This window comes from Schistocerca nitens, chromosome 6, assembly GCF_023898315.1.
Source record: "Schistocerca nitens isolate TAMUIC-IGC-003100 chromosome 6, iqSchNite1.1, whole genome shotgun sequence".
Taxonomy (NCBI): domain Eukaryota; kingdom Metazoa; phylum Arthropoda; class Insecta; order Orthoptera; family Acrididae; genus Schistocerca; species Schistocerca nitens.
The window spans coordinates 469704857-469717875 of record NC_064619.1 but is presented as its reverse complement, the minus strand read 5'-3'; the positions used below and the strand labels follow the sequence as shown (position 1 = coordinate 469717875).

The window sequence follows — 13019 nt, the reverse complement described above, 5'->3', positions numbered from 1 at the left end:
GCGCAGCATGTCCCCATCAATGAGTTCGAAAGCATCGTTGATGCGAGCTCGCAATTCTGGCACGTTTCTTGGTAGAGGAGGTTTAAACACTGAATCTTTCACATAACCCCACAGAAAGAAGTCGCATGGGGTTAAGTCGGGAGAGCGTGGAGGCCATGACATGAATTGCTGATCATGATCTCCACCACGACCGATCCATCGGTTTTCCCATCTCCTGTTTAAGAAATGCCGAACATCATGATGGAAGTGCGGTGGAGCACCATCCTGTTGAAAGATGAAGTCGGCGCTGTCGGTCTCCAGTTGTGGCATGAGCCAATTTTCCAGCATGTCCAGATACACGTCCTGTAACGTTTTTTTTTTTTTTTTTGTAGAAGAAAAAGGGGCCGTAAACTTTAAACTGTGGGATTGCACAAAACACGTTAACTTTTGGTGAATTGCGAATTTGCTGCACGAATGCGTGAGGATTCTCTACCGCCCAGATTCGCACATTGTGTCTGTTCACTTCACCATTAAGAAAAAATGTTGCTTCATCACTGAAAACAAGTTTCGCACTGAACGCATCCTCTTCCATGAGCTGTTGCAACCGCGCCGAAAATTCAAAGCGTTTGACTTTGTCATCGGGTGTCAGGGCTTGTAGCAATTGTAAACGGTAAGGTTTCTGCTTTAGCCTTTTCCGGAAGATTTTCCAAGCCGTCGGCTGTGGTACGTTTAGCTCCCTGCTTGCTTTATTCGTTGACTTCCACGGGCAACCGTGAAACTTGCCCGCACGCGTTCAACCGTTTCTTCGCTCACTGCAGGCCGACCCGTTGATTTCCCCTTACAGAGGCATCCAGAAGCTTTAAACTGCGCATACCATTGCCGAATGGAGTTAGCAATTGGTGGATCTTTGTTGAACTTCGTCCTGAGGTGTCGTTGCACTGTTACGACTGACTGATGTGAGTGCATTTCAAGCACGACATACGCTTTCTCGCCTCCAGTCGCCATTTTGTCTCACTGCGCCATCGAGCGCTCTGGCGGCAGAAACCTGAAGTGCGGCTTCAGCCGAACAAAACTTTACGAGTTTTTCTACGTATCTGTAGTGTGTCGTGACCATATGTCAATGAATGGAGCTACAGTGAATTTATGAAATCGCTTCAATCATTTGTAATAGCCCTGTATATATATAGTTAGATAGATAGAAGGAAACATTCCACGTGGGAAAAAATATATCTAAAAACAAAGATGATGTGACTTACCAAGTGAAAGCGCTGGCAGGTCGATAGACACACAAACATACACACAAAATTCAAGCTTTCGCAACAAACTGTTGCCTCATCAGGAAAGAGGGAAGGAGAGGGAAAGACAAAAGGATGTGGGTTTTAAGGGAGAGGGTAAGGAGTCATTCCAATCCCGGGAGCGGAAAGACTTACCTGAGGGGGGAAAAAGGACGGGTATACACGCGTGCGCGCACACACACATATCCATCCACACATATACAGACACAAGCAGACATATTCAAAGACAGAGTTTGGGCAGAGATGTCAGTCGAGGTGGAAGTGCAGAGGCAAAGATGTTGTTGAATGACAGGTGAGGTATGAGTGGCGGCAACTTGAAATTAGCGGATATTGAGACCTGGTGGGTAACGGGAAGAGAGGATATATTGAAGAGCAAGTTCCCGTCTCCGGATTTCGGATAGGTTGGTGTTAGTGGGAAGTATCCAGATAACCCGGACGGTGTAACACTGTGCCAAGATGTGCTGGCCATGCACCAAGGCATGTTTAGCCACAGGGTGATCCTCATTACCAACAAACACTGTCTGCCTGTGTCCATTCATGCGAATGGACAGTTTGTTGCTGGTCATTCCCACATAGAATGCGTCACAGTGTAGGCAGGTCAGTTGGTAAATCACGTGGGTGCTTTCACACGTGGCTCTGCCTTTGATCGTGTACACCTTCCGGGTTACAGGACTGGAGTAGGTGGTTGTGGGAAGGTGCATGGCACAGGTTTTACACCGGGGGCGGTTACAAGGGTAGGAGCCAGAGGGTAGGGAAGTTGGTTTGGGGATTTCATAGGGATGAACTAACAGGTTACGAAGGTTAGGTGGACGGCGGAAAGACACTCTTGGTGGAGTGGGGAGGATTTCATGAACGATGGATCTCATTTCAGGGCAGGATTTGAGGAAGTCGTATCCCTGCTGGAGAGCCACATTCAGAGTCTGGTCCAGTCCCGGAAAATATCCTGTCGCAAGTGGGGCACTTTTGTGGTTCTTCTGTGGGAGGTTCTGGGTTTGAGGGGATGAGGAAGTGGCTCTGGTTATTTGCTTCTGTACCAGGTCGGGAGGGTAGTTGCGGGATGTGAAAGCTGTTGTCAGGTTGTTGGTGTAATGGTTCAGAGATTCCGGACTGGAGCAGATTCGTTTGCCACAAAGACCTAGGCTGTAGGGAAGGGACCGTTTGATGTGGAATGGGTGGCACTGTCATAACGGAGGTACTGTTGCTTGTTGGTGGGTTTGATGTGGACGGACGTGTGAAGCTGGCCATTGGACAGATGGAGGTCAATGTCAAGGAAAGTGGCGTGGGATTTGGAGTAGGACCAGGTGAATCCGATGGAACCAAAGGAGTTGAGGTTGGAGAGGAAATTCTGGAGTTCTTCTTCACTGTGAGTCCAGATCATGAAGATGTCATCAATAAATCTGTACCAAACTTTGGGTTGGCAGGCCTGGGTAACCAAGAAGGCTTCCTCTAAGTGACCCATGAATAGGTTGGCGTACGAGGGGGCCATCCTGGTACCCATGGCTGTTCCCTTTAATTGTTGGTATGTCTGGCCTTCAAAAGTGAAGAAGTTGTGGGTCAGGATGAAGCTGGCTAAGCTAATGAGGAAAGAGGTTTTAGGTAGGGTGGCAGGTGATCGGCGTGAAAGGAAGTGCTCCATCGCAGTGAGGCCCTGGACGTGCGGAATATTTGTGTATAAGGAAGTGGCATCAATGGTTACAAGGATGGTTTCCGGGGGTAACGGATTGGGTAAGGATTCCAGGCGTTCGAGAAAGTGGTTGGTGTCTTTGATGAAGGATGGGAGACTGCATGTAATGGGTTGAAGGTGTTGATCTACGTAGGCAGAGATACGTTCTGTGGGGGCTTGGTAACCAGCTACAATGGGGCGGCCGGGATGATTGGGTTTGTGAATTTTAGGTAGAAGGTAGAAGGTAGGGGTGCAGGGTGTCGGTGGGGTCAGGAGGTTGATCCTTCCGAATAAAAGGTGTGATCGATGGCAAACTCGGAATGATATATGTCCTTGGAGTCAAAACAGCAAATCAGGATTGTCGACAATGACTTCTTCCATTGGCTTGACTTGCTTTGTTTGTGGGTCATAACCATAGCACTATGACTCATCACTGGTGATGACATTTGACAAAAGTCCACAGCTCGAGGTCTCACGGTCGCATTGTGGCTTCCCGAGCCCGGGGTCCCGGGTTCGATTCCCGGCCTCGAGATGCCTGGGTGTTGTGTTGCCCTCATCATTCCATCATCGTTCATGATAGTGGCGAGATTGGGCTCAGGTTGGGAATTTGTGTGGGCACTGATAACTGCGCAGTTGAGTGGGCCACAAACCAATCATCATCATTTGACAGAAAATGTGGGTCAGTTTCAAGCCGTTGTTTAAAAGCACAACATGTTTCAACTCGATGTTACTTTTGATTGTCAGTTAGAACCCGAGAACTAACTTGGCAGTAACCTTTTTTATTCCCAAATCATCTGTTAAAATTTCTGGAACCGAGCTCCAAAATAACCCACTAATCTCTGACAGTTAATCAGTTGTCAGTTGACTGTCTATGAACACAATCAAATTTTTCAATATTTTCGTTGATTTTGATGTACATTCGGAACGAGGTTTGTCATAATCGACATATTGCCATTTTTAAATTGAGCAAACCACCCGTACACTTGAGTTTTGCCTAATGGAAAGCAGTCTTATTAGGCTGGAGCTTTAGAAAATGTTGTATAGATGAGCATTTGCCTCCTCGCAGTTTTGTGGATGTTTTTGGTTCATGCTGTAACTCTGTAGCATGTTGATTCAGATCTTACTGTAAACAGGTCCTACACAACAAAGACAAGAAAATGTTGCATAGTGCTCCTTTCAGGAATGAAGACCAAATTAATTAATGACATTATGAAGAGGCTTCAAAGAATGATTTAATTGTGCTCAGTTCTGCCTTGAAATACTTTGTTTCAAAACTTGTACATGGTCATCATTCTTTGCCTAGCATTCCTCTGTAAGAGCCTGAATTTAAAGGATGTTGATATATTTGCTATGATCTTTGATGAAGGATGTATTTTGTTTAGGTGAAAATTCCAGAAACAGAAGGAAATGTTCAGTACATGCAGGCACCTGCAACAACACCAGCAAAAAGGAGCCGTAGAGTTCAGTCTGAAGTGCCAATGGAGGAGAGACTAGAGAACTTACAACTGAAAGAACCAGAACAAAACAGGGCAGCTCCTCGTGGTGATAGCTTAGCTCACCTGCTTGTCCAGGTATTGCCCAGCACTGTTTCATTATTATGTATTATCTATAAGAATGCAGAACAAAATTCCAAAGTTAAGAAGTTAAATGCTCTGATCCATGAGTTCATGTTATATTCGGTACAAAGTTTTAGAAGTATAACTAAATTGTCCATTGATTGTGTACATGATCTGCACTTGAGTAATACTTTCAAAGATTCAAAGACATGATGTATCACATAGCTTCGTATTCACGTTGCAGCAGTAAGGATGTTTTTTAATTTAAATGTATACATTATGTAGCATTGTTGCCTAATATGTTTGTGGGCTTGTTTACAAAGAATGAACTCATTGTGGCATAACTACAGTGATTCGTCCTATCTTTTGCAGGGATTTGATTTTAGAAATTAGTAATCAGTGTTACATAACTGTTTGAATAAAATGCATTAATGAGTGTAATATTTGAAGATGAGGCAAAAACTTTCATGCCTTTAGCAACAACATAATTGTGGTGATTGATTCAGGTCTTATTGTGAACAGGCCCTGCACAGCAAAGACAAGAAAATGTTGCATAGTGCTCTGTTCAGAAATGAAGACAAAATTATTAACAACACTGTGCAGAGGCTTCCGCTGCAAGCAGTTGCACCCTTAGTGAAAGAGCTGGCAACACTTCTTCATGGAAGACCACATGTGTAAGTGCTCGGTGTCAATAGCTTTGTGCATATGTCTGTAGTTCTGACAATGTAGACAGGTACAACAAAACCAATGCTAGAAATATTCAAACTTTCCAATGAGATCCTTCCTCACAACAAAAACTCACCTATTGTTACTGCTTCCGGGCATTAGAGCCTGACTGTGACTGTGTATGATGTGAGCAGCAATATGCTTGGGAGGTGGGGGGGGGGGGTTGGGTGTTTGGTGTAAGGAAGTGGTGAGCAGCAGTGAAGGGGAGTGATAGCAGGGTAGAGGTAGGGGAAGGTGTTGGTGCTGCTTGTGCCAGTTTACAGGGAAATGATGGGGACAGGATCGGCTGGCTGTGCTGGAGGGGGGGGGGGGGGGAGGCAGTAGAGGAGAAATAGAGAAGAAGAAATAGCTGAGAGATGTGTTAGCAGGATTGAAAGCGTATGTTTACTGTATTGGGATGTGGAGGACAGACTAGTGAAGGTTGAAGCCAGGGAGGTTATGGGAACGAATGACATGTTGTAGGAAGAGTTACCTCCTGTGCAGTTCAGAAAAACTGGTGTTAGTGGGAACAGAAAAACTGGTGTTAGTGGGAAGAACTCAGATGACACAGGCCGTGTTGGGTGGCATGTTCAGCAACTAGATGGTCCAACACTCTGTTGGCCTCAGTTTGGTGGTGGCTATTCTCGCAGACAGCTTGTTCATAATTATGCCCGTGTGTAATTTGTAGATATATGGTTGCCTTCGCAAATGAGTTAGATGATGTCAGTGACATGACTGGAGTAGGTGGCGGTGGGAGGATGTATGGGTCAGGTCTTGAATTTGGGTCTGTTGCAGAGATAGGAACCACTAGGCAAGGTATTGGGAGCAGGGGACAGGAAAGGATATTGCGTAGATTGGATGAGAGTTGGAATACCACTGTGGGATGGGTCAGAAGGATATTTCTTATTTCAGGGCAGGAGAAGAGCTTATTTGTTAGTGCATTTATTTGTCGTGCATTTATTTGTCTGTTTGCTGTCCATATAACAACCAGTTTTTGGGCATTGTCATAGTTTATAGATGATGTAACAATGTTTCATTTAACATAAGTTAGTGCACCCATTGATATAAATAGTAAAGGTCAGAAATTATTTTTGTTGTTGCAAAAAACAAAGTTATGCTATATATACTGTTTTACAGAGAGATTTGCAACTTGAAATATAAATGCGTAAATTGATATAGTGTGTGTGCATCAGAAATTATTTTTGTGTTACTAAAACAAACTTGGGCTGTATATAGTGTTTTACAAAGGGAGAAAACTTGAAATCTTCTACTGAATAACAGCTTTTCTCTATTAATAAATGCTCAAGTTTATTCTTTAAAATGTTTAAATTATACCCGGGCTGCTGAAACATTGCACTTGACGTTTGCATATGAAGTTGGCAGCGTAACAGAGTAACAAGTGAAGAACGATAGGCGCTAGGTGTTCAGCGTGGGGCGCCAGCCAATCACAGCGCAGTGAGCACTGCTGTTACTCACATGCTGTGACGTCAAAGTTCCCGCGTTGCCGGCTTTGTTTAGGGAAAGAGTATACAACGTGAATTGTATGTTGTTTACCACGTGTTTTCGTTGTACTGTGTGCTATATAGTTGTGACTTTTGTTACGTTGTGAGTGTACTTACTTGGAAAATGCCACCGAAAAGACTTCGTTCACCTAGTGACAATCCTTTGCGTCGAGGGGTGCCGCTAAACAGGCAGGCACTGGAGTTACTACGCAGAACTCGTGAGTTTTACGAGCAGGAGAAAAACTACGTAAGCATTCATGGACAGCCATCAATTCCTGCCGACAAAGTGGTGGAACGTACGTCGAAAACTCTTGGTATTAGTGCAAGAACCGTAGTAAGTAAGGGAATATCACTACAAAACTTGGAAGATACTGAAGTGAGCCCTAATGATTCCGAGCTGTCTGGATCAAGTAATACATTTTTATCAACCCCGGGAAAGAAGAAAAAGCGGCCTAGTCCTATCACAGATTCAGATTCTTTCCAGACTGATGCAATTCGTAGGCATGTTTATGCTTACTACAGCAGAAAAGAGTATCCAACTGTAGCTAAGTTATTAATCTCTTTAAAAGAAAGTGAACTCTTCAGGAGGGGTGGTAAAACATCACTAAAAATTGTGCTAAAAAATATGGGTTTCCGTTACAAAACGCTAGACGGACGCAAAGTACTGTTAGAGAGGACACATATTGTTACCGCTCGTAGCATTTTCTTGCACAAAGTTGTGGGCAGAGACATTCATTCCATAATTTGGCTAGACGAAATGTGGGTTAATGCCGGGGAAGCTGTCAGTAAATGTTTGACGGATAACACACCCAGCAGTAGCGGCCATCAGCCGACGGGAAGAGGAGCTAGATTAATTGTGGTCCATGCAGGCTCCTCCAGTGGTTTTGTCCCTGACGCACTTTTAGTTTTTAGATAAAAAAAGACTGGTGATTACCATGAAGATATGGATCACACACGATTTGTTGAGTGGCTCAGGAAACTTTTAAAACAATTTCCTGTGCCCACAACAATTGTAATGGACAATGCTCCATATCATTTGGTGATACTGAACAAAGCCCCAACCACAAATGATCGGAAAGAAGTTATGGTGCAGTGGTTACAGGCTCGAAATATTGCAGCGGATATGAGTATGACAAAGGTTCTGTTATATTCTCCTGTTAAAGAAAATAAGTCTACCACACTTACATATGTAGTAGACGAAATTGCCAAGGAGCAGGGTCATACTGTAATAAGGCTGCCACCATATCACTGCCATTTCAACCCTATTGAGTTAATATGGAGTGATGTAAAAATGTATGTAAGGAACAACAACAAGTCCTTTACAATAACAGAGGTGGAAAAGCTGTTGCATGAAGCTCTTGTGACTGTGGATGCAGCCTCATGGAGAAAAAAAGTAGAGCACGTCGAGAAGCTTATACGAGCAGCACAGACAATAGAAGGCATTATGAGAAACTTTTTTCTTCTCATTAAGAGCTTCAGTTTCAATGTTATTTCACTTATCCTGTTAGTTGGCAGTTTTTCAAGAACAGGACCATTCCTCCTCAGTAAATAAGGTCATCTGCCATCAGACAGTGCCTAGAGTTCATTGTCCTCCCACTCACAAGTGTTAACTTGTTTACTTCCTGTACAGAAGTTTCTTCCTGTATAGAAGTTTCTTTCCACACCATTTGTTACAACATTCAATGTGTCACTTGTGATGCCTTCACTTAATGCTGTTTGCAACAACAAAGAATTTGGGACTTCACAGTGGTAGCAAAAATAATGAGATGGAAACAATTTAATCAGCAGGTGCAGGCCGTAAGCTGCTACGTTATTTAAACTATAACTCATTTTTGTCAAAAAATGTTGGTTAAACATTGTTCGAGTGATCTGTTCAGTTTTTGTATGGGTCCCCTAGGCGAATAAGAAGCAATGAAGCTTTCTCAAGTTCCATTTGTAAATTTTTCATCTGGAAACTGAGGAAAAAATATCTGAATCCTAGATTTTACTGATTAGAGAACCACCAACTAGTTAACAGGCATTACTGTGTTTAGTTTCAGAAGGTTGTTAATTTTTGTATAAATTCCTTTTTTTAATGTAAATTTGTATTCATGATAGATTTATTCAATATTTTGAGGAGCATAACATAAGTAGCACATACCGGTATGGAATACTGCCAGCAGTGATTAATTGCCATATTGTGATTCATTTTTGCATAAACAGGAGCCAGTTGGCAGCAAAATGGTTAAAAGCAGTGGTGTCTGCTCATGCCAGTCAGCTTTTGGCAAATCCAGACCTAAGTGATACACTCTCACCTGTATTGGGTCTTGTGGAAGCACGCCTAAATGTTCTTGCGCCTCTTAGCAGGCTTCGTGGGAGGCTTGACCTGCTAATGGACCAGATTGTAGGGGAAAATGCAGCTGAAGGAGAACAAAGTGTAGCACAAGAAGAGAGCTTGCTGGTGTATCAGGATACTGGTGAGTTGGAACCTGTATTAATAGCTTGACTTTGTGGATCAGTTGTTTTATAGACTGCTTTCAGTGCCAAGAAAGAATTTTGAGATGGAGTTAATAGAGCAGCAAATTGCTCAAAGTAGTAAGTTGTTTGACTGTTTTCTGGAAATTGTCTTCAATAGCTATTTGTCATTTTATGCTCATAACATGTTTTTTTCTTCATGCAAGTTTATATTTAAAAAAAAAAAAGGAAATGAAATTCAAATAATTTAAAAATCTGCTGAAATTCTCCATTTGAGACCTACGCTGTCACCGGCTGGCATGCTGCTCCTGCTGCTTTAAGCTCATTCACATTGATATCTTGTTTCGGAATTTGTTTCACAAAATGGGTTGCAAGTGGTGTTTAGTGCCATGTTGTTCTAATACATCTATAAAAAAATCTTGAAAAATTTGAGTGTGAGAGTTAGCATAAAGTGTGGTTGCAAACTCACTTGTAGAGATCCAAATGAGGTAGCGACCACTGTGTGTTTATTTCCATTAGGATAATTTTGATGTAAGTAAACATTTCATGAGCACACATTGTCACTTGCAGCATAATAGATTTCTAATGCAGTGTTCACAAGATCGACCCTAATTTGGAGCAAGTCCCCCCCACCTCCCCCCCTACCCCCTGCCCAACATTCTCTTTCCTTAATCCTACTGTCTTCTTAAGTTTGCTTTATTTGTACTACAGTTATGTAAGAGCGTGAAATTCTATATCATATGAAATTTTAATATCTTTTTTTTATTAGCTTCGTCTTACACCTGAAGCTATAGAAATGAATCAAAAGGATGATATTAAGAAACAGTATTTCCTGCCAGAGGTAGCTTTTATTCTGAACTATTTAACAATTTTCTAATAATTTCAATCCCAAAGAAAGCAGGTGTTGACAGATGTGAAAATTATTGAACTACTAGTTTAATAAGTCACAGCTGCAAAATATTGATGCGAACTCTTTACAGATGAATGGAAAAACTGGTAGAAGCCGACCTAGGGGAAGATAAGTTTGGATTCCATAAAAGTATTGGAACAAGTGAGGCAATACTGACCCTACGACTTACCTTAGAAGTTAGATAAGGAAAGGCAAACCTATGTTCCTAGCATTCGTAGACTTGGAGAAAGCTTTTGACAATGTTGACTGGAATACTCTCTTTCAAATTCTAAAGGTGGCAGGGGTAAAATACAGGGAGCAAAAGGCTATTTACAATTTGTACAGAAACCAGATGGCAGTTACAAGAGTCTAGGGGCACGAAAGGGAAGCAGTGGTCGGGAAGGGAGTGAGACAGGGTTGTAGCATTTCCCCGATGTTATTCAAACTGTATATTGAGCAAGCAGTAAAGGAAACAAAAGAAAAATTCGGAGTAAGTATTAAAATTCATGGAGAAGAAGTAAAAACTGTAAGGTTCGCCGATGACGTAATTCTGTCAGAGACAGCAAAAGACTTGGAAGAGCAGTTGAACGGAATGGAGAGTGTCTTGAAAGGAGGATATAAGATGAACATCAACAAAAGCAAAACGAGGATAATGGAATGTAGTCAAATTAAATCGGGTGATGCTGAGGGAATTAGATTAGGAAATGAGACACTTAAAGTAGTAAAGGAGTTTTGCTATTTAGGGAGCAAAATAACTGATGATGGTCGAAGTAGAGAGGATATAAAATGTAGACTGGCAATGGGAAGGAAAGCTTTTCTGAAGAAGAGAAATTTGTTAAGTTAGAGTATAGATTTAAGTGTCAGGAAGTCGTTTCTGAAAGTATTTGTATGGAGTGTAGCCATGTATGGAAGTGAAACATGGACAATAACTAGTTTGGACAAGAAGAGAATAGAAGCTTCCGAAATGTGGTGCTACAGAAGAATGCTGAAGATTAGATGGGTAGATCACATAACTAATGAGGAGGTATTTAATAGAATTGGGGAGAAGAGTTGTGGCACAACTTGACAAGAAGAAGGGACCGGTTGGTAGGACATGTTCTGAGGCATTAAGGGATCACAGGTTTAGCATTGGAGGGCAGCGTGGAGGGTAAAAATGGTAGAGGGAGACCAAGAGATCAATACACTAAGCAGATTCAGAAGGATGTAGGTTGCAGTAGGTACTGGGAGATGAAGAAGCTTGCACAGGATAGAGTAGCATGGAGAGCTGCATCAAACCAGTCTCAGGACTGAAGACCACACAACAACATAGAATTAAGGTGAAATAATTATCAGCCGTTATATTTCTACATGCGTAAAAGGTATCTTGTGATAAACAATTAAAGACAGTAGATGCGGTGTTACCAAATTTATATGGACCATTTGGTTGCTTGCGTGGGTAATTTTCAACATTACTTCTGTAAAAAGAATTTGAATCATATAAAGCATACACCCTGATTCTGTACTTTTTTTTACTGGTTTACTGGTTTATTTGTTGTGTACATATGGAATTTACAATGAATTCGAAATGCTTTCAAAATTTCCTTGATCATTACATTTTCTTCAACCTGATAATTTGATCAATACTTTGCGAGAAAAAGAATCAAGTGTTGTATGAATCGGGGTGAGATTTTCATACTTAGAACTTTCTGAGCAGATTTGATTATTGTCAAACCTTATACTTCTAATCAAAATATATCATCAGCATTGCAGTCCTCCCACATTTCCTGCACATTCAAATGATACATTTTTGTACCAGTCGAGCACAAAATGCCAATAAACACTTTCAGTTCTATATCAGTCTTCTTACGGCATCTCTCTCTCTCTCTCTCTCTCTCTCTCTCTCTCTCTCTCTCTCTGGAAAATTGATCCATACAAATATTCATATATGTAACACATCAGTTAGCATTTCGTCACTGACAAAAAGTGGAAAACAGTCCACATTATCTTTGACATTTTTTACAGCTGTTGCCCTTTAACAATAATAATATTGTCCTCACATTGGAACAACATGGATTGTAACTCCATTTCGTTTGTTTCTCTTTCCCTAAGTAAAATAACTGACCTGTTCGGGTGGAAGACATCTCACCTTCATCATCTTCTGATGACTGGTCTCTCTCTGTATGGTGCTCACTGTGTTCACTGTCTTAGGTCACTTTCAGTATTATTGACTGTAACAAGATGCAGTGTGTCCAGTCCCCTAGCAAACAGGGAAACCTCAAATGTTTTTGTTCTGGAAAACTCAGGGAAAACTTGGAGAATTTTTCCGTTTTTCCTAAAACTCTGAAAAAGATCTCCTTTGATTTTGGGCTGAGGCATTTTTTTGCCTTCTGTTTGGCTTGATGCAGTACTGTGCTCACTGTCCACCCTCAACCAGACAAGCTGTGTGGAGGTTTGTTGTTGTTGACATAGAATGTCTTGCACACCCGTCACTGCTTCTTGGCTGTGCTACTGTTTTTTGTTGTTTTTGTGATTTTGTGCGTTTTTGAGACAATGTGACCAGCAAGGATTTGTGATATATTTGGTGTGCTTTACAGTTACATCTGTTCAGATGTACTGCATTGTTTGCTTACAAAATGTTATCACAGACATGTGATTTCTGGGGGAATTCATGATCCATTCGAATCCATTTATTTTGAACAGGGGATATGAGGGTGTGATACGTTGGCATACAGTAAATTTTTTGAATATGTGCTGAAAAATTACTGTTGCACACGCCAACAGCTGTTGATCTCATTGTGTTGTGTGTGAATGAAATTGAGTGTAGATCTTCAGTTGTAAGCATAAAATGGTGTAACAGTCAGTCATTGGGTTTTGGCATGCAGTAGTTTTAGTTCACATGGAGCTAAAGCCTGCAGTGCAATGAAGTTGGCCAGAGGGTGAGTGGGGACTGTGGAATAGGTGCCTGGAGTGGGGGAGGGGGTGAGGGGTGCGGCGACG

General features: G+C 41.9%; 1 protein-coding gene across 1 annotated transcript in view; it reads left to right on the top strand.

The window, feature by feature from the left end:
- The window catches only part of LOC126262399 (WD repeat-containing protein 43), a 78900-nt gene that overhangs the window by 57546 nt on the left and 8335 nt on the right, over window positions 1-13019 (top strand). The window contains exons 7-9 of the mRNA XM_049959013.1: window positions 4320-4508; window positions 5016-5167; window positions 8903-9156. Of these exons, the coding sequence (XP_049814970.1) occupies window positions 4320-4508; window positions 5016-5167; window positions 8903-9156 (595 nt within the window). The remainder of the gene's footprint in view (window positions 1-4319; window positions 4509-5015; window positions 5168-8902; window positions 9157-13019) is intronic.